Here is a 23,160-nt window from a genome sequence, read left to right as displayed (position 1 = left end):
TTTTTTAAATCAAACCATTTTTCATCATTTTCACCAGATCTTCTCTGTCAAGATGCCATCATCTCTCACTTGGGCTCTTACCCAGGCAGATATCCACAGAGCAGCCTTAGTGCTCTTTTAAAAATGTTACATCACATCATTCCCTGCTTAAAATGATCCAATAATTTCCCAGTACACCTAGAATAAAATTTAAGCACTTCAAATTATCCTAAGTAATTTCTAATCCCTTAAGAATAATGTGAACATAATAAAAAAAAAAAGGGCAAAAGAAGTTTGGGAAGATTCTATCCCATTGATTGCCTAAGAGTTTTGAAAGACACTATAATAATTAACTAGTTACTCTATGAATTAATTATAATTAATTTTAATTGAGAAATGAAGTGGGGATTCACACTGGTTAATTCCAAACAACCAAAATCTTTAAATACAGAAGCCCAGAATGAAACAAAATTAGTAAACCAAAATATATTATTCAGTTTTTCTAAAATATGTTTCTTACTTCACTGCCATATGAAACAGAGTAAGGTGAACACAATAACACTTTGCCACTAAATTTCAATTACTTAATTTCAACACAATGCAAACACACTGAAAAGAGTACCAGTTATTTCCAGACGGTTCAACCTTTCATTAGTGGCTGATACTTTTGACTTCCTCTTTATCAGATGTCATTTCAGTATGTTAGCTTTCTCCTCATAGTTTCAAGCCACAAAAAAGTTAGAAAAATGAGAGGTTTCCACAGAAAACAATATAGCCAAGCCTGTTAAATCAGACAACCTAATTTTATATACATTTCTAAGTCAACTGACTTGTCCTAAGGATGGCTCCACACATCCCTCTTGATAGTAAAATACCATTTTTCTAGAGCTTTTCTTGTTTATGTCAAAGTTTGCAAGGATATACTGGTGTTGGCTAACCTAAATCTGGTATCTTAATTAGTGGGGTATCCCTGATGTTATTACTGGAAAGGGACTGCCAAATTTTACCCAGGGTGTATAGATTACGATGAAGGCGATGTATTCTCCTCTATCTAGACTTTCCCCCAATATTTGATTTTGTTTAACATGCTTACAAATTAGCTTGAAGAAAAATGCTTAAAATATATAAAAAGATGTTTATATAGTAATATGAAGAAAATTCAGTTCATACTTAAATCACAGTTTGAGGCTATATATATCTATATATATATATATACACACACACACATATATACATATATGTACACATACACATACATATACACACATACTGTATATATGTAAACATATATATAAATGTATATATATATAAACATTATACATGTATATATAAACACAACCACTATATATAACTTTATGTGTATATATAGAACCTAACAAGATCAAAAAAGTATAGAGTATTTAAAATGATTTTAGAGAATCATTCCAAATAAAATCGTTAAAGTTTCCAAATAATTTTAAAATGAACACAAAAAAGGATCCTCTATACGTTTATGCATTCGTTTTATTTCTTATAACTAGACATTTAATTTTTTTTTACTTCGAAAGAGAATGGCAATGAAGAGGATTCTTGAGAAATGGTGGCATAAGAAGCTTCACCAATCTGTCTTCCAACCTAGACAATAATTGCAGCTTGATGTAATTATTTTGCAGTGCTAGAGTCTATTGAAGCCTTGCAACATCCAAGGGAAGGCTTAGACAGTAAATTCTTATTAATTTTAGTCAGTTTTAACTCTTAGCTCGCGGTAGCCACTCATCCCCCACCCCCAAGCCTCATGGCAGGCATCTATGCACTTGCTCCTGGTCCAGCATGCAAACAGCTTGCAGGACCCAGGGTAGGCAATAAAGGCCCTGTCTTCCAAATACCGGGGTTCTGTGTTCTGATTGTTGCTTCTGATCATGAATAGGCAGATACCCAGTGGGGGGGCAGCCATTATTGCACATACACCTTCATTCTTGTAAGCCCCTCCCTCTTGGGCTGAAGCAACTTCCAGGAGATTCAAAGGGCTGGTGCTTTCCTGGCACCATTCTTTTCTCCTTCATTTTTCTCTTTTATACCCTTTGAAAGCCAGATTTTTTTTTTTTTTTTGAGAGAGAGAGAGAGAGAGAGAGAGCACAAGCACAAGCAGGGGAGGGGAAGAGGGAAAGGGGGAGAGAGAATCTTAATCAGGGTCCATGTACCAGAGCCCAATGCGGGCTTGGTCTCACAACTGTGAGATCATGGCCTGAGCCAAAATCAAGAGTCAGAGGCTCAACCGAATGAGCCACCCAGGCACCACAAGATTAGGACATTTGAAAGCAATAGTATGTAGGGGGAAGTAAGTCACCACTCATGCCCAAGGAAAGGTACAGGCACCAAAAAGACCTAGGAAGACCTTAAAAGTATACTTCAGGCTGATCCTTGGCACAAAGACAGAGTACAACAGTAAAACAAAACACAGCAAAATAAAAAGCAGCAAATGCTGTAAAAGTCGAAGAATCTGATTGCCAGAGTTAACCACATTATTAGATTCAAATGTCCCATTTTTAACAACAACAGCAACAACAGCAAAAATCACAAGGTGTACAAAGAAACAGGAAGGTATGGCCCATTCAAGGGAAAAAAAAATAAGGCACTGAAACTGTCCCTGAGAAAGACCAGATGGCAGAACTACTAACCAGAGATTTGAAAATAACTGTCATAAAGATGCTAAGAGAATTATAGAAAGATGGGAAGTAAGTCAAGAAAAATATGTATGAAAAAATGGAAATATCAATAAAGAGAAAGGAAAACTAGAAAGAAACCAAAAAGAAATTCTAGAGCTAAAAAATACAATTAACTAAAATGAAAAATTAACTAGAGGTATTCAAAGGCAGATCTGAAGCAGGCAGAAGAAAGAATCAGTGACCTTAAAATAGGACAACTGAAATTTTCAGGTATGAGGAAAGAAAGAAAGGAGACTGAATAAAAATGAAGAGAGCCCAAGAGACCTGTGAGACATGATCAAGTGGACCAACATATGTGTTGTGGGAGTCCCAGATGGCGAAGAGAGAGAGAGAAAGGGGTAGAAAAATTATTTCAAGAAAAATGGCAAAAATGTCTCCCAAGTTTTATAAAAGTCATGAATAAAAACATCCAAGACATTCAGTGAACTCTAAGGAGGACAACTCTAAAAGATCCACACTGAGACATAAAATCAAACTCTGAAAGGCAAAAACAAAGAGTGAATCTTGAAAGCAGAAATAGAAAACCAACTCATTACAAACAGAGGTCCTCATTAAGACTGTAAGCAGATCTCTCATCAGAAACTTTGGAGGCAAGAAAGTAGGTGGCTGATATATTGAAAGTGCTAGAAGGGGAAAACAACAACAACAACAACATCCAGCAAAATTGCCTTCAAAAGTGAAGGAGAAATTAAGACATTCCCAGATAAACAAAAGCTGAGAAGGCTCATTACCACTGGACCACTGCAAGAAATGCTAAAGGGAGTCCTGTAGGTTGAAATAAAAGGCTACTAAACAGGAACTTGAAGCCATATAAAGAAATAAAGATCTCAGTGAAGGTAAATGCATGGTCAATTGCAAAAGCTAGTATTATTACACCAATGGTTTTTAACTTCACATTTTTGTCTTGTACCTTATTAAGAGACTAATACATTTATAAAAAAACAATTATTACCCTAAAAGCTAGTATTATTTTCACTTTGATTTGTAACTTCTACATTTTGTTTTCCACATAACTTAAGGTTCTAATGCATTAGCAAAACAATTATTAATGTATGTGTGGGAGCAGAGGGTATAAGAGAAATCTCTGTACCCTCCCTTCAATTCTGTTGTGAATCTAAAACTGCTCCAAAAAGGGTTCTAAGCAAAAAAATGATTAGTTTATGTTTTTTGGACAATGTATAAAATTTAATTCTCTTATGCCCATAACTGAAAGGGGTAGAGATGGAGCTATAAAGGAGTAAAGTTTTTGTATGTTCATAAAGTTAATAAGCCAGTATAAATTCAAATTAGAGGGTTATAATTTTAGGGTGTCAGACGTAATCCATGGTAACCACAAAGAAAACAGTTATAGAATATATACAAAAGGAAATTAAAAGGCAATTAACATTGTTTCATTACAAAAAGTTAACTGAACAAAAAAAGAAGACAGTAATGAAGGAAATGAGGGACAAAAAAGCCAAAAGGCATATAGAAAATATATAGCAAATGATAGAAGTCCCTCCGTATCAGTAAATACTTCAGATGTAAATGCATTAAACTCTCCAGTTAAGGACAGAGATTTGCAGAATGGATAAAAGAACATGATCCAGCTATGTGTTGTCTCCAAGAGACTCATTTTAGATCCAAAGATGAAAATAGGTCGAAAAGGATGGAAGAAGATATTCCATGCAAATAGTAACCAAAAAAGAGCAATGGTGGCTATATCAATGTCAGACAAAATAGACCTGAAATTAAAAAAGTTTACAAGAGACAAATCAGGACATAATACATTCATAAAAGATTCAATACAGGAAGAAGATATAATCATTATAAACATTTATATACCTAATAACAGACTATCGAAATACATAAGCAATAAACTGACAGAATTGAAGGGAGAAATAGATAGTTCTAAAATAATAGCTGAAGACTTCAATACCTGACTTTCAATAATGGTTAGAACAAACAAACAAAAGATAAGTAAGAAAGAGAGGACTCAATAACACAATAAGCCAACTGGATCTAATAGACATATACAGAGCACTCTACCAACAACAGAACACACATTCTCTCAAATGTACATGGGACATTTTCCAGAATAGACCATATATTAGGCCACAAATTAAGTCTCAGTAGATTTATTTTTTAAAATTTAAATTTAAATTATACCAAAGTATCTTCTCTGCCCACAGCTGGATGAAGTTAGAAATCAGAGAAGAAACTAGAAAATTCACAAATTTGTGGAAATTGAACAACATTCTCTTAAACAACCAATGGATCAAAGAAGAAATCACAAGGGAAATTAGAAAATGCTTAGAAGATGAATGAAAATGAAAACACAACATAGCAAAATTTATGGAACGTGATGAAAGTAGTGCCAAAGGGGAAATTTAATTGTAAGAGCTTAAATTTGTAAACAAGAAAGATCTTTCAAAAACATTTAAAAACAAGAAAGATCTCAAATAAACAGCTTAATTTTACAATTTAATGAATTAGAAAAAGTACAAACTAAACCCAGAGCTAGCAGAAGGTAGAAAATAACAAAAATTAGAGCAAAGACAAGTGAAATAGAGAATAGAAAAATAGTATTTTAAAAAATTAATGAAACCAAGAGTTGGTTCTTTGAAAAAAATCAGCAAAATTGAAAAACCTTTAGCTAGACTGACTAAGAAAAACAGAAAGAAAACTCAAATTACTGTAATCAGAAATGAAAGTAGGGACATTACTACTGATTCTACAGAAATAAAAAAAAATATGAGAGTACTATGAAAAACAGTATACAATAAATTCAATAACCTAGATGAAATGGACAAATTTCTAGAAACACAAAACTTATCAAAACTGAATATGAAGAAATAGTAAACCTGTATAACTACTAATGATAATGAATCAGTAATCAAAAATATCCAAACAACAACAACAAAAAAAAACCTGGATCTGATGGTTTCACTGGTGAATTCTACAAAAACATTTAAAGGACTAACACCAATCTTTATCAAACTTTTCCAAAAAATTGAAGAGGAGCAAACACTTCCTAACTTCCTAATTCAATTAGGAGAGCTTTGCCCCTGATACCAAAGTCAGACAAAAATACTACAAGAAAAGAAAATTACAAGAAAACCAATATCCCTTATGAATGTTGATTTAACAAATACGAGTGAACCAAACTCAGCATCATATTGAAAGGATTATACATCGTGACCAAGTGGAAATTCTTCCTGAAATGCAAGAATAGTTCAACATACTAAAATTGATCAATGTAATACACCACATTAATAGAATGAAGAAAAAATTACTGCATGATCATCTCAACTGATAGAGAAAAAGCATTTGAAAAAATTCAATAAAAACACCCAACAAATAAAAATAGAAGGAAACTACATCAACATAATAAAAGCCATATATGAAAAACCCACAGAAAACAGAATATTCAATGATGAAAGACTGAAAGCTTTCCTCTTAGTTCAGGAGCCAGGCAAAGATACTCAGTTTCATCATGTCTTTTCAACATAATACTAGAAGTCCCAGCCAGAGCAATTAGGCAAGAAAAAAGAAATAAAAGACATCCAAATTGGAAGGAAATAAAATGATCTGTTTCCAGCTGTTGTAGAAACCTGGTGTAGAAAACCCTAAAGATTCCACAGAAAAAGCTGTTAGAACTAATAACAAATTATTAGGATACAAGGTCAATACACAAAATTCAGTAGCATACCTATACACTAATAATAAATAATTTGAAAGGGAAATTAAGAAAACGACTTCACTTATAATAGCAACAAAATATAAACCAAGGAATTAACTAAGGAGATGAAAGACTTATACAATGAAAACTGTGAAACATTGTTGAAAAAGTTAAGCAAGATATAAATAAATGGAAAGACATCCCATGATCATAAATTGGAAGAGTTAATATTGTTAAGATGTCAATACTACCTAAATCAGTCTATAGATTCAATGCAATTCCTATCAAAATACCAATGAGAATTTTTGCAAGGTAGAAAAATCCATCCTAAAATTCATAATGAATCCCAAGGCATCCTAATAGCCAAAATAATCTTGAAAAAAGAAGAACAAAGTTGCACCCACTTCCTACCTTCAAAACTTACCACAAAGCTACAGTAATCAAACAGTGTGCTACTGGCCTAAAGACAGACATATAAACCAATGGAATAGAACAGAGAGTCAGAAATAAATCTTCACATGTATGGCCAAATAATTTTTGATAAGGATGTCAAAACTATTCAGTGGAGAAGGGACAGTCTTTTCAACAATTGGTGGTAGGAAAACAAGTTTATCCACATGCAAAAGAATGAAGTTAAACCCTTACCTAACACTGGATACATTAGTTAAAATGGATTAAAGACCCAAACATAATTTAAAACTATAATATGCAAAGAAAACTTTGCAAAGTTTTGCAACATGGGATTTGGTAATGATTTCTTGGATATGGCATCAAAGGTACAGGCAACAAAAGACAAACTGGACTTCATGAAAATTAAAAACTTTTGTTATCAAAAGACATTATCAACAGAGTGAAAAGGCAACCTATGTAACAGGACAAAATAATCGCAAATCACGTATCATATCATGGGTCAACATCCATGATATATAGAGAACTCCTAAAACTTAATAGCAAAAACCAAACAATTCAATTCAAAAATAGACAAAGGACTTGAACAGACATTTCTCCAAAGAAGATATCCAAGTGACCAACCAATAAGCACATGGAAAGATGCTCAACATCACTAATCATTAGGGAAATGTAAATCAAAACCACAATGAGATACCACCTCATACCCATTAGGATGGGTATTGTCATAAAAGCAGAAAAAAATAAATGTGGGTGAAGATGTGGTGACATTGGCACCCCTGTGCATTGTTACTGGAATGTAAAATGGTACAGCCACTGTTGTGGCAGAATGGTGTTCCTAAAACAATCAAAAATAACATTACAAATTATTCAGAAACTCTACTTTTAGGTTCATAATCAAAAGGATTGAAAGCAGGGTCCTTAAGACATAATTGTACACCCATGTTCACAGCAGCATTTTATAGCTAAAACATGGAAGTAACCAAGTGTCCATCAATGCATAAGTGGATAAGCCAAATGTAGTATATACATACAATGGAATATTATTCAGCCTGAAAAAGGAAGGCAATTCTTACATATGCTACAACATGGATGAACCTTGAGGACATTGTGCAAAGTGAAATCAGCCAGTCATAGAAAGATAAGTGCTGAATAACTTTAGTTACATGAGGTATTTACATGACTAGTCAAAATAATATAAACAGAAAGTAGCATAATGGTTCCTAGGAGTTGAGGGGAGCAGGTAAGGAGAGGTATTGTTTATTGGTTACAGAGTTTCAGTTCTGCAAGTTGAAAGTAATTCTGGAGATAGATGGTGGTGATGGTTGCACAACAGTATGATTTAATGTCACGGAGCCACACACTTAAAAACAGTTAAGATGGAAAATACTATGTTATACATATTACAATCTAAAAATCTTTTAAAAAGAGAATAATGTTGTACATTTCTAATGTAGAGTTAGGCATCACCTAATTTTGCTATACCAAAAAAGACTCTGATCTGGTAATATTTGTGGAAGCCCTGGGAAAGCAAAAGGATATTTGTGAGCCTATATCCTAGTTTTGCTTTAAGTACTGAGAAGGTGACACTAGTTACAGTAACTCCAGTTTCCAGAACAGAAAACAGAATAGGGTGTGGGTATGAGCCAGGGGGTGATTTTTACACAATTGCAGTAATATCAACATTTTGAAGATTATTTTTTAGCCATAATGGAGAATGGAAAAAGGCCTAATTAATTTAGATATTCCCTTGCCTTCTTTCTCAATACAGACAGAATACAATATCAAAGACAAAACTCAACATAACAAAACCATCTTGCCACGTGAATTACAGGTGATGTGGCTAGGTCATTGCTCATCCCACTGACAGTTCTGACTGATTCAACCTCTCTGGTACCTGGGTGTTTATCTCCTTTTATCACTTTGTTCCTTGTTCCTGAAAGAGCAATTTCCCAAATGATTTCCAAATACAGGAGGGCTATTGTGCACTTTCAGGTTTACAAGCTATTATGGGAAAGAGCCACATTCTCTGGCTATCTTCCTTGCATTTCTCAAACTGTAGGTTTATAAGTAAAGCAATCTTATTATAGTAATGGTAAGTTAAAGCAATTTGTAGAAATGTTTTAAAGGGGGTTGGAATAGCTCAGCAGACTATACAAATTGTATTGCTTGGTGTAGCATAAGTAAGTTTATGAAAAATTTACCATAAGTTGAAATAAAAAATATTTTCCCCTCGTTGGTTAGCATTACTAAGTTTGAAATTAAAACTTATTAAAAACTCTATCTTCTGGGGCGCCTGGGTGGCTCAGTTGGTTAAGCATCCAACTTCGGCTCAGGTCATGATCTCATGGTTTGTGAGTTAAAGCCCTGCATCAGGCTCCTTGCCGACAGCTCAGAGTCTGGAGCCTGCTTTGGATTCTGTGTCTCCCTCTCTCTCTGCCCCTCTCCGGCTCATGCTCTGTCTCTCTCTCAAAAATAAATAAACATTAAAAAAAAACACACACACAAAAATCTCTATCTTCTGAACATGATGAAAATGATACCTAGGTAACAAAGTAAAATATGTAATTATACATATATAAAGAAAAGTGATAAATGAGTATTAATACCTAAATCAACACATAATGTTAATGTTAAGTATCTAGGTTATATATATTATTAGTAAATGCTTTAAAAGCAAAAAAAAAAAGATCAGTGACTGTTAAATAGCTAAAGTAAATGTTGTCTACATGTGTTTCTTATACAGAATTTCATTTAACTTTCATAAGAATTTCCTATTATCATTATGCTTTCCAAATGGTTGTGGAAATCAAAGATTAGAGAAATCAGATAACCTGCATAAGATCACACAGATATTAAGCAGCAAAACCAAATTTCCAACTGAGGGAGAAATCAGCTCCCATAAAAGCCACAGCTGCAATGTCGTGATTCCTGTGCTTTTGCCTTACAAAGATTTTTTTTTAAGTCTTATAGAGCTGCTAAGTTTAAACATCATATATGAAAATAATATTTTAAAGCAAACTTTTAAAAGATATAGAGACATAAATGCCTAAGAAGTTGGCATTTGAAACCTTTCCTCCTTTTTTTATTTATTTAGACTTAGTTTTGATGAAATTATGAGATCCTCTTTGCATCTAGGGAACAATTTTTTTTTAATTTTTTAAAGTCTATTTATTTATTTTGAGAGAGAGACTGAGACAGCAAGTGGGGGAGGGGCAGAGAGAGAGAGGGAGAGAGAGAAGGCCAAGCAGGCTCACCGCTGTCAGCACAGAGCCCAACATGGGGCTCAAATTCCTGAACCATGAGATCATGACCTAAGCTGAAACCAAGAGTCAGAAGCTTAACTGACGGAGCCACCCAGGCGTCCCTGGAACAATATTTTTAAAAGTTCTTTCCAACTACATTTATTAAATTCCAAAATTTTAAATTTTATTAATATCAATATTCTTTTAAAAAAATTATGGTCAAAAAAGTCTTTCCCAGTTTCCCATCCTAGGGATCCGCTGTGGAAACAATACTAGAATTTGAAGAAACAAACAAACAAACAAAAGTTACCCATCCTCTGTTCCTACCAGTATTCCCTGCTATTGCTTAATTTTTTTATACTCATGATAAGGTAAGGACTAATTAATGCCTTTCTGAAACTTCAGAACATCAAAATCCTGTCTCTCTTTATTGAATCAGTAAGACCTTAAAGCCCAGTCTGCTACCTGGAAGGAAAGAAGGGCAGCTTCCATCCCTCTCTTTCCTGACTGTTCCTGTTAGTCATGGAGCCATTTATTTGTCAACTACCCTTTTCAGAAAGTTGATTTGCAAAACTCCATACAGAATTTAACTTGTCACATCACAAAAGAACATAATGTTTTGAAGAGAAAACCAAACGATTTCACAAAATTATTTAAAGGTAAACAGGATAAATGAAGCAGAGCTTTGAAAAGCACACTGAAGGGGTCTAAATTCCCATGGTGTTAATGTGAACTATATCCTGAATAAACTTCGCTCTGTCACGTATATTTTGATAACCTGGCCGTTGTGCAAATCCAGGTGCTACATTTGCTTAAAACAAGAGTATCTGTGATTCATAAAAGCGTCTTTGGAAGACAATTTTGAGATAAACTCAAGACGAAAACTTAACACTGGCAAAATGCTAATTTACTTTAACTGTGTCAGTATAATACAATTCAAAATGAGGAAGGGGTGAAAGCCATTAAAAGATATGAAAATAAACAGTTCTTTTTCTCTATAACCCAAACTCATTGAATATGACAACTGACAGTCTAATTGCCACTTGTGCTGACAAAGTGACGCTTACTGAGCTTTAACTGATAATGCTGAGAGATGCTCTGAAAGAATCTTAGAGATGCACACATCTCTATTTGATCTAAATCTATTCTTCCACATAATAAAACGTGGTATCTGAAGAAGAAAGATTAGCACTCTCTGTCCCTTGATGATTTTGTTTATTTGTATCCTCATACACATAGCTGAAGCTGTAAAAACTGCCCCCTAGAAATTTTTATTTGAATCTACAAATGACACTTTCATTACTTAGCTATTCAAAGCAATTACGATATGATAATAAATGATACTTTCAATCCTTTTAAAAAATACAATATTCTGACAATATAATACAGAACAAAAAGCAAAGCACAAAACCACAACAGGATCTTCTTTAGTTGTTAAAGGTGAGTCAAATATTATCAATGAACTATTTGCAGATTTATCTAAAAAAGTCAAATTGTCAGTGTTAATTATATTGTATGTGAACACAAAACATGGGAAAAATGTACCTACTAGGCACAGAAATAATCCAGTCACTTAAAAAGTAATGAAGCATACTGAAATTCTTCTGCAAATGCAGATGATAAACGAAAACAAAAACAAAAACAAACAAAAAAACCAGAAGCCCTTTGCTTTTGAACTACTTTACCCATTCCCAAGTAAAATGATCCCCCAATTGGATCTGGCCATTCCAGGAACTAGTCTATACTGTCTTGCTCAATTACTCATTTAAATTTTATGCTCCTATTTGTGTATATAAGACACTTTTGAGGAGTTAAACTTCTTTGATTCAATATTCAAACCAGTTAACAAACAACATTGACCTGAAAATATTGCAAGCAAAGAATATCCCTAGCAGGATACCTATTTCACGGTGTTTATGTAACATTTTGTTCATTCATTCATTTAACTTGCAGTTGTTGGCTTCTGGCCACGTGCCAAGGCACACAGAGACATGCTCCTGTGCCCGTGCAGATCTATTCTGCTGGGATGAAGACAGTCAAAATACAAACTCCCAATGCAAGAGGGGGACCAAATTATAGCAGAAATAGAACCAGATGATTTGGCTGAGAGTAAGTATAGGTGGAGTGAGGGCTACGAGATTATGAGGTCAGGAAGTGGGAGACTGAAGGGGTCACATTACCTGCATGACAAGAAACAGTATCAGCAATAAGGCCACAATGAGAAGAATGAGTGGCGGGGAGAATGGGAGATGAAGTCAGAGAGGTCAGTGAAGTCCAGATCATGTACAGCAAAGTCCAAACAACAGTAAACCTTAGAGTTTATCATAAGAGCAATGGGAAGCTCAGGGGGTTTTAAGCAAATGAATGTCATAATCTATTTTTTTCAAAAAAATGGCTCTGGAAGCTGAAGTTTGGCAGAATTAGAGGGGCTATGTGAAGAGCAGCCAGGACTATTCTAGTGTCCATGGCAAGGGATGATGGTAGCTATGCAATGAAGAGAAGTAGATGAACACAGAATATATTTTGGAGTTACATCTGATAGGTCATAGAGATGGATTAGATGGGGGAGGGTGGTGAAGTCAGGGCGAAACTCAAGGCTTCCTTGGTGCCATTTACTGAATATGGGAAACACTGTGGGGGGAATATTTGTTGGGGGAGTTGAGGGAAAGTAGGGATAAATCAAGAGTCATTTGTGGTCATATTAACCTTAGAATGTCTATTAAAAATACAAGTATATACGGAAAAGAGGCAGTTGGATATAAAAATCTGGAGCTCGGGGCTCCTACTGGCTCAGTTGGTTAAGCATCTGACTCTTGATTTCGGCTCAGGTCATGATCTCACAGTTCGTGAGACCAAGCTCCACATCAGGCTCTGGGCTGACAGCGTGAAGTCTGCTTGGGATTCTCTCTCTCTCCTCTCTCTCTCTCTCTCTCTCCTCCTCCTTCTCCTCCTCCCCTGCTCACACTGTCTGTCTCAAAATAAATAAATGAATTTATTTTCAAAAATTTGAAGCTCAATAGCAAGCTCAGGGTTGAATTTATAAATGTGATAGTCATCAGGATATTGTGATACTTAAAACTTTAAGAATGGATCCAAGGAGAATGTAGCTGGAATACAAGGCCTAGGATTCAGCCCTAGGACAACCCACCACTGAGAGTTTGAAAAGAAAGCCAGCCAGGAAAGACTAAGGTGGCACAGTCAGAGTTTGGAGGAAAACCATAGAACATGGCATCCTGGCAGGCACAAGTACACAGTGATCAATGGCAGAGTGCTCAACTCTATCAGATGCTGTGAAGACATCAAGAAAGATGAGTCCAGAAACATCATCATTATATATTGTAAAAATGAAGGACGTTGGTCACTCTAAACAGAGAGATTTCTGTGACTTCTGGGGCTGGAAATCTAGTTAGAGTCAACTGATGCAAAGAATGGGTACAAATATTGAGACAGTGCTTCTGGTTGCTATGAAGGGTAGAGAAAAATGGGACAGAACCTGGAGGGGGATAAGAAGTCAAGGGAAACACTAAAGTCAATATGAATGCTAAGTGAGACTGATCCAGTGGAAAGGGAGAAAATGATGATGTAGAAGAAAAATGTGTTTAATTCCAGGAGAAAGTATTGGAACAAGTAAGAGTGGATGGTATTCAGAGCATAAGTAGAGGCATCATCCTTAGACAAGAATAGGAACTTTCCGGGGCGCCTGGGTGGCGCAGTCGGTTAAGCGTCCGACTTCAGCCAGGTCACGATCTCGCGGTCCGTGAGTTCGAGCCCCGCGTCAGGCTCTGGGCTGATGGCTCGGAGCCTGGAGCCTGTTTCCGATTCTGTGTCTCCCTCTCTCTGCCCCTCCCCCGTTCATGCTCTGTCTCTCTCTGTCCCAAAAATAAATAAAAAACGTTGAAAAAAAAATTAAAAAAAAAAAAAAAGAATAGGAACTTTCCACCCATTATGATAGAAGAGAAGTCCAGAGTATAAAGTTTTTGGGTTAGATGATGAAGCATTATTTTGGGACTCACATTATTTTGGGACAGAGAGCACACACATATTATGGGATATGTATATCAATTATATAATGAACATGTATATAACCATCTTTATACACTTGATCTTAGCACTAAATATATATATATATATATATATATATATATATATATATGTATAAAGCAGTGTATATAGAGATTTAAAGGTTTATCATAGACATTGCTTTTGTCTGACTGAAAATTTGATTCATCAATTTCTTCCCCTTTTATATTGAGGATCTGTGATGTCCTAGTTTGGTCACTTTATAATGCTACCAAACAGAAAGCCAAACTCAAAATCTGTCTTCCTTGGTAGGTTTTATCCTGATTTCCTCTAGACCTTGAGGCTGCCCCTCATAATACAATCAGCACTCATTTATTCCATATTTGTTTCCTGTTTGTAAATATTGTTTCAAATAGAGACAAGGAAGGGGCCAAATATTTTATAATAAGATATCATTGTCTTTCCCCCTGTGAAAAACCTAGTATTAGATATAAAGCAGGCACTTGAAGGCTTGCTGACCAATTTATCTTTTTAGAGTTGAATGACTAATAAAAAGTTTTATGTAGCAATTCCTTGGTTAACAGAATATGCATAATTCCTATGGCACCTGCTGAGTATTGCTGGGAGATGATGAAATTATTCATCAACTTTCTCCCTTACATGTTATTCAATTAGTTTGTCTGTGGCAAAGCCTAGAATATATATCAATCAAAAGAGTGAACTAAGTACAAGCTATCTTCCTATTAAGGTTTGCATCCACTATCTTAGCTTTGGTCTAAGAAAGTATTCAGGTGCAGGAAACTTTAAGGAGAATGCAATTGTAAGGATTGAGATTTATCTGGTGCTACTTGTTTTCTGTAGCATATTATGGATTTGAAATAATTTTGGTAATACCTTTAATCAAAAAAAATATTAAGAGAATGCTCATCAGCAAAGCCTATTTTTAGGTCAAAGTTTTCTTCAGTGCAGACTGAAAGCTTAGCAGATTTTAAGTGCTGTATATGGATTTCTAGCTTGTTAAAATATCTGAAGCATGTTTAATTCCAAATTTAATTCCTACTTCTTAAGTCAATTACAGATATTTGTATATCATTATATTTAAATAAGAAGGAAAATATCACTCATATATACTTTTCTTTCAAGAAGTATCATCAGACAATATTAACCTTTAATTTTAACCAACAGGTTACCATGGAAAGTTAATAAATCAGCAATCAGAAAAGCATTTAACCAGAGGGCCCATATACCACATATGGAAGTCAATAGCATTCCAAGGAAGACAGTGATTATAGGTACCGTAAAATTTTGTCACTCTATGAAGTAACTACTGACAGAATGAACTATTCCATTTTTCCACATTATATGCAAATTCACAAAGATAATATCTAATCAAATGAAACATATCAAGAGACTTGGAATTTTACACTTTGTGAAAATCTATACCAAAAATACTAAGAAAGCACTTTCAGTAGAATCCCACAGCACTAGACAATACTAGTAGAGAGGATGCTTTAAAAGCATTTATTTCATAAAATATTTTAATTGAGTCATCTAATGAGTTTCATAAGATGCATGTGTATTAAAATATTTCTATTTTTCAGTGCTTGTATCTAACGATCTGATGATAACATAGCCACCAAGTCTACAGACAAGAAATATTAAGCCTGTTTAGCTATTATTATAGGTTTTAATTCATTTCTCACTAACCTACACAGATTTTTATACTGTTTTTACTCAAACCATAAATTAGTTTCTAACGTGATAAAATGGCAAAGTTCGTGTTGTCCATTGATAAAATAAATCCAGACAGTTTAGATTTATGTAAAAAGTAACCAATAAAGTACAATCCACTCATTCTTTTGTGGGTTTTTGGTGGGGGGAGGAACATATATTTGTAAGGAATTGTTGTTTTAAGTTGCTAGGAAAAAGAGATATGATCTTTCTCTAAAAGAAATTTCTCCCCATGGAGGCAATACACCTTAAAATGGAAGTTAATAAGCAATTAATAGCACAGACTTAACTAAAATATTGCAAATGTGATAGTATAATATCTTGGTAAATATGAGAATTTTGAAAGCCATGAAATTAAAGACTTTGATATGTGTAAGATCAATAGACATGACTTATCACTATTTAATATGGGCTTTAATTTTTAAATGCCATGTTCCAATGAAAAAGTTGTACTGCACAAGAAAACTGAAATTTCAATAAAGAATCAAGACAAAAGAAACAAACTTTATATTAAAGTACCTTTAAGAGGTTATACTTACGCAGCAACCTCCTCTTTTGACAATCCTTTGAAATTCACCTCCAGATAATGATCTATGTCATCTTTTTCTTTGATCAACTGAGACCTAAATGAAATGGAAAGAAATAATAAAGCACTGCTTTATCAAGTGGAAAAGCTCCCAAACATAAAATGCCACCAGGAGAAGAGAAATACTTAAGGTATAATACTATATATAATAAATGTTCTACAATAGCTATAGACCTAGGTTGTTGATTAATAATTTCCAAATTTTCATTTTCTTGAATGGAAAGGGACAGGGAAGAATATTAACTCAGCATGCAAACAAATAAAGCACCAGTACATTAAAAGAATCAGCATTCTTAAGTAAATGGAGTTTTCTCCTCAAAGCTTATAAGCTCTTCCATTTTACTCACATTGCTTCACACTGTAACTTTCCAATACAGAAGTCATATTCTGTCTCACACTGGATTTTGAACTAAGAGCACCTATTTGATACAAATGTATAAAATTTATTTGTTCTAAACATCACCAACTGTGCACTGAAATGTTTGAGTGGTTTTTTTTATCACACATAAATTCAAATTATTTTTTTAAAAAGTGATTTTAAGAAGACTTTACTGAGAAATACATTACAGTTGTAGTGTATTTATTCTTCACACTCCCTTGCACCTTTAAAAACAAGCATACTACTAACATCCTGTAACAATGGAAGTACAGGCCTAAACAAGTATGTGTTTTTATTCAGAAGCTAATGTAAAATGTTAATACAAAACTAAGCCTTAAATGGTGATGAAAAAAATGTTTTTTCTTCAATAAAATGAATACAAGAAATAGTTTTCTTTAAAAACTTTATTGTAGAGATGTGAGATTGGGCTGTGTTTGTGCTGGTGTTGAAAAGAAAATGAATCTCAAGCATTATAAAAGACAGGAAGAACAAGCTTTGTCAGACTTTGTAAATATTCCACATTATTCAAAAGTAAAATTGAAAATAAGAATATACATATACCCTGAATTATGCATGCATCAAAAAATCTGTTTTTCAAATTTTCTGAAAGGAAAATTTGATTTGCTATTATAAGGGAACTTTTATGTTAGTTTAGCTGTATGCATTTATTTTGGTCCAGGGACTTTGGTCTTTCCCAGAAATACTAAAGTATGGTCCTTCTCAAAAGAAAGTAGTTTCGTAATACTTTGATCCTTATGCCTTGCAGGAAGTGAAAAGTTGGCATATGAAATAAATAATCAAACCTACACAAATTATTTATGTTGATAAACAATATTTGCATCACTATAACTCAATAAAGCCATAAATGGCAATTTCTAAGGAACAGTTTCTAAATTCACATTAATACTTAGGACAAAATACATTGTTCTCTGTCCTTAAGTTTCTGCGTGGCAGCTCCAGGAGCTCAGCAGTCCTTCACGTGCAGCAGCATTTTCAGGCCCCAGGATCACTTCAGTTCCTAAATCTTGCCTGCCAACTTACCCCAGCAATAACACTGGGTTCTCCTTCCTCCAAAACGGAAATCAGCACTCAGGACCTTTGGATTAGAAGCTATCCACCTTTCAGTCCTAAAGCCTCTGCTTTCAATTCTCCATCAACATCTTAAAAAGCAAATATATCTCCAATGTTTTATAGGACCATGATATAATTAGAACAAGAAATATAACACTCAAATGAGCACTAGCTTGCTAAGCAAATAAATTCTTAATATTTGGATGAAGTTCATCAATCCTTTTGAAACAGCAGACCTGAATATTCTGAATATAACAATATACTTTTGTCTTTCAACAATTTTGTTTTCTGAGATGTGTTACTGACATTTCTTACTGCAATCAGTTCATTCTGTAGGAAAAGAAATGAAAACCAGGGTCACGTACCTTGGAATCGTGCTGGGGAAACATGGCAGCTTCTGTCTGGCTAAAGATGTAAGCTTTGGGTGTGTCATGGGCAGTGGGGGCAGGGCGGTCATTTTAGACTACAAAAAAAAAAAAAACCAAAACACAAAAACAAAAACCAGAAACAGTATTTTAACGAATGAATCTTTCAAATAATCCTTTAAGACATAATTAGAGATCCACAGTCTGTCATCTTAGCTGAGAATGCCTCTGTGTGTAGAGCTATAGCTCTGTTATTCAGGAAGGATACTCACTAAGTGGATTCTGCAGGTGGCTTCTCATTATTTTCTTCTACTATGTGCCTTTTGGCCAATTTATTACTTGTCTGCATCTCTACCAACAATGGATAAGGAAAAAATCTGATAAATGAATTGAAGATTCAGACAATCAGGGGCTTTGGTAGGAGTTTTGTTAAGGGACATGGTTGCAATTAAAGAGTGAAGATTTTCAGGACAGCTATAGATTTCAAATGCTCATGCTTTGCTTTCCTGTTACAATCAATAATTGAAAATTGCTCATACTTTGCTGTTTTCTAAAAACTTTCTCACTCACAAATAAAGGCTTTAGAAGTGATGGATGCTAAGACTGATTCTCAACAAGGAGACAGCTTCCCCAAGAGGCACACAGCTACCATAGTGTAACAAATCACTTCAAAATATAGAGATCCAGAAAAGATTGTTTAAAACAACCATCATTTTATCATCTTTCACACTTTTTGTGGGTCAAGAATTAGGACAGGGTACAAGGGATGGCTTTTCTTTATGCCATGATGACTGGGACCTCTTCTGAGAAGACTCAGAAGTTTAGGGGTAACTCAATGGTGGGGGGGGGGGGTCAGAAATCATCTGTGTCTTATCCCTTGTATCTGGTAATTAAAAGTATTAGCTGTGACCTTAACAGGCTATTTTCCAGAACACTACATTTGGCCACCTCATAGGGCTTTGGCTTCCTCACAGCCTGGCAGCCTCAGGCTTCTCCCGCAGCAGCTCAGTGCTCCAAAGACAAGTATGCTGAAGAAGAGCCATGGAAACTATATCCACTTTCAGAGCTTGGCCTTGGAAGTCACATAGTACTGCTTCTACTGGGATAAAAGTCCTGTTCAGATTCAAGGCTAAAGAACACAGATTCACCTATTGATGGGAGAGTATCAACACCACATTGTATGAAGAGAATGTGGGATGGAGATATTGTTGTGGCCATCTTTGGGAGATGCAATGTGTCACAGTGGGTAAGGTAGCTGAGCAATAATGAAGGTGGGTCTATAAAATCAAGTTATCTAAAATTTACCCTAAATAGGAAGAAGTGTGGACATAATGTCTGTGGACGTAGAATGGAAAAACTGTCACATGCTGCAAGGGCTTTCAGATGCAAAAGAACACACATTTCTACTGTTAGAGAGGCATCTAAAAGGCCACAGCCTCTTGATTCCACCACCATGTCCACCAGTTGTGATGTCTATCCTAAGCCTCACCAAACAACTGAAAGGCCTATTTTAGGTTTTAAGACACTTACTTCCAGCATTTACTACATGTGAGACCCAGGGTAAAGCACTATCAACCTGGGCCTCAAATATATTTAACAGATATTTATTGAGCTACTACTTGGTGCCAAGTACTGTTCAAGGTGCTAAAGATATAGCAGTGAACAAAAAAGATGAAAATCTCTGATCTCACAAAATTTACATTATAGGGGTGATGTGGGGGAAAACAGATAATACACAAACATACAAAATATATATAATGTCCGATGATGATAAGATCTACAGCAAAATATAAAGCAGGGACCTAGAAATTACCCAAGTGCTCACCAGTAGTGAAGGCATAAATAAGAGCAGAATGAGATAAAGTCAAAGACATTAATGAGAAATTTGGTAGTGTTCTGATGGTGTAGGATCTTGAAGATTACTGTAAAAACTGACTTTTACTCTCATTAAGAATCTTTTGGAGATTTTGAGCATACGGGTAATATGACCTGACTTGCACCTCGAAAGGATCAGTTTTGTTTCCTTTGAGCTTAGACTACAGGGGATGAAGGGCAGATAACACAGGCCGGCTGGGAGGCCAGTTGTTATGAAATCTGGGTGAAAGTTGATGGTTACTCAGGGAGAGGTGGAGGTGGAGAGATGTGGTCAGATCTGGGGTACAGCCAGCTATGGACAGCCAAGGTACAATATTCCTCTAGTGCTACAAAGCCATGAGGGAGGGAGGTGGAAGAATAATAAGACTTGAGGGAAAGTTTTTGAAATAAATGAAAGATTATGAAAATAATTTTTTGCATAAAGAGAAAAGTATTTTTTGTTAATTTTTTTAATGTTTATTTATTTTTGAGGGAGAGAGAGAGAGAGAGAGAGAGAGAGGCAGAGCGTGAGAAGGGGAGGGGCAGAGGGAGAGGGAGACACAGAATCTGAAGCAGGCCCCAGGCTCTGAGCTGTCAGCACAGAGTGTGATGCAGGGCTCGAACCCATGAAGCATGAGATCATGGACACTTAACCGATTGAACCACCCAGGTGCCCCGAGAGAAAATTTAATGCAGATCAGTGTCATGTTTTACATATGATGGAATCCTAGCATTACCCAGATTATCAGGGCATGGTATGATCCATGAAACAATGTCCACTTACTTTTAAATAGTTACAGCTTTAAAGCACACTGTCTGAACAGCAAATGTTATTTAGTCCTTTCCTACTTCATAACTTCATAATATAGTGACTTCTTTTGTAAATAAAACTAAAAAAAAACCCTACTCTTCTGATCAGATGTCATATTAACTAGTTGAGTTACTTGGATAACCAGAACTTACTAAATGACAACATTATGTAGAACATGTGGTAAGAGGTTAAGGCCAACATAAAGAAAAATCTCATGGACAGGTTTGAAGGCATACCAAAGGCTTCCCCAAGCCCACCTCTGATGAGCCTATTTCAGAGAAGCTAAGAAGAGTCTATGTTCCACAGTCCTCTGATGTTACAGAGCAAATCTGGGCCATCTCAGCTCTTAACCCTCATCTGTCTATCCTTAATGGATTTCTAAAGGGACAGGAGAAAACAATGACTGTGTTTGTTTCAGTTGGGGCATTTCATCCTCTATGAATTAAGACAGTTCTGAGAGCCCCCACTTTGCTTGCCAAGGGCACTGGGGCAGGAGTGATTTCTGCATAACTGCAAGGGCCCTTGAAGGGTTCATCAAGGCGTTTCAAAATGAGGAAATAGTACTTGTAATTCTCCAAGTACTAGAAAGATCCAGCTGCTTGTAGACAGAAAGAGGCACCAAACCCCAGAGTGCGATCCAGCCAACAAGGTATGTAAAAGCCACCCCCGTAAAGTTGGGCTGTCAGTATGTGATGTAAAATTTATCCTTTTTGATGTTTACCTGGGTTAGATAATTGTTGCTAGAAAATATAAGCATCTAATGAAATCAAATGCAAACACCACACGTGGAGAGGAACATGTCTTCTTTGTCACACATATGAACTGCAATTCTTTTTTTTTTCAATATCTGAGTCGTTTCCTACCATTAACGTTTCAGCTGCCAGTTCCTTCATTTTGCTCTCCTCTGATCTGAGAACATTAGCAGCAGGAGCACCTTTACTCTTAAATTTAGTTTAATGTTAGTATTGCAAGCCCTGCTGGCAAGCCTCAAGGCACAGACTCTGAATGGGGGGTGGTCAGAGCTGAATGATAAAGTGGAAAAAAAAGTTATTAACTCAATGTTGGAAAAAATAGGCTCCAACCAAACTGTGTTGGAAAGTTTAAGCTCAGAGTTAGGGTGAAAGTTGAGCAGGCTCCCCCCCTGCCTTAAAGCCCACACACGTACCTGGCTTATGCCTGCTGGGAAATGGGATGTTGTTTTTCACAATTGATTCATGGTCACATAAAGGTATTTTGTTCTACACAACAGGTAATGTGTGAACTGAATTTTATGGCACATAACATTTGATATGCATCAAATATTTAAAGGTTTCCTACAACAAATTTTTTTAATCTAAATAATCACCATCTCTTTTGTAAGTTCAGTCTTATTTATGCTGAATTTTGTTAAAGTAGGAAGTTGGTGCTTTCTAGCAAATAGAAGCAGCCAAGAGGAAAATAAATGAGAAAAAACGCAAGCATGCTTAGGGACCTGTCATTTTAGTCTGAAATTATACCTGTAAAGGAAGCCCTTTGCTCTTTGTTGATATGAGTTGTATCACTTTCCTGGTGTTGGACAGACAGTGTTCCCAGCTCCTAGGTGAGCTCCACCGAGCGGGACGAATGGTTCAGGGTGACTATCTGTGTTCAAGCAGAAATGGAACACATCCTAAACAATGCGCTGTATCAGGGCTCTCCTGGTTCAAGACCACAGAGGAAATCACACAAGATGGGTGTGACTGCAGGAAGGGAATGGTTCCGATCCAGGCACATGGAGACAGAGAATGTGAGGCACCTCTCTGGCTGGTACCAAAACCAGCTTAGCTCCAGGAGCCGAGGGTGAAGCAGTGTGTGAGGAGGACCCAGAGGCAGCTCTCCCAGTACCAGCAAGTGGGCGGTGCTGCATGTGGCACCAAGGGTGCTGAGACAGAGATCAAAAGGCCGCCTGAAGCCATTCCACTGTTGGTATTCAGAAGAGATTTGGTGGGTTCTTTGATCTGCTGGTTGGCTCTTGTATCACGGTCTGGCCCCCACATGCAAAGACAAATGAGAATGGAGAAATACAGGATGAAAGGTTTAAGAGTGCTGGGTCAGGATGAACGTGTCCCATGGTGAGAGTTTAAATTTCTGCCCCCCAAGTAAAATTCTTCAAAGAGTAACCCTCCTCCTCCGGCCCAGAGATGCCCTCATCAGGAAACACAAAGAAAAGGGTAGGCCTAGCACTGAGTAGACAGAGGCTACTCAGTCTACTGGGTCTACACTCCTCACTGGGGAGTGAGGAGGTCTGAGGCCAACTACCATCTCTAGAATTCAATCACTTTGGGATGTGAGAAAGCCGACAGACCACAGCAAACAAATTTATTATT

General features: G+C 35.9%; 1 protein-coding gene across 10 annotated transcripts in view; it reads right to left on the bottom strand.

The window, feature by feature from the left end:
- Positions 1-23,160, bottom strand: part of TTC29 (tetratricopeptide repeat domain 29) — a 668,675-nt gene that overhangs the window by 220,099 nt on the left and 425,416 nt on the right. For 7 of the 10 annotated variants that reach the window (XM_058721224.1, XM_058721230.1, XM_058721226.1 and 4 more), the window contains 2 exons: positions 18,151-18,248; positions 16,289-16,372 (listed from right to left, as the gene is read on the bottom strand). In XM_058721224.1, coding sequence (XP_058577207.1) covers positions 16,289-16,372; positions 18,151-18,242 — 176 coding nt within the window. In that variant the 5' untranslated portion in view covers positions 18,243-18,248. Of the gene's footprint in view, positions 1-16,288; positions 16,373-18,150; positions 18,249-22,311; positions 22,436-23,160 lie in introns of those variants that run through there. The other 3 variants (XM_058721227.1, XM_058721229.1, XM_058721231.1) reach the window with 2 other exon arrangements.

Source organism: Neofelis nebulosa, chromosome 3, assembly GCF_028018385.1.
Source record: "Neofelis nebulosa isolate mNeoNeb1 chromosome 3, mNeoNeb1.pri, whole genome shotgun sequence".
NCBI lineage: Eukaryota > Metazoa > Chordata > Mammalia > Carnivora > Felidae > Neofelis > Neofelis nebulosa.
Note: the sequence above shows the minus strand (reverse complement) of the source record. Positions and strands in the feature narration are given on the sequence as shown.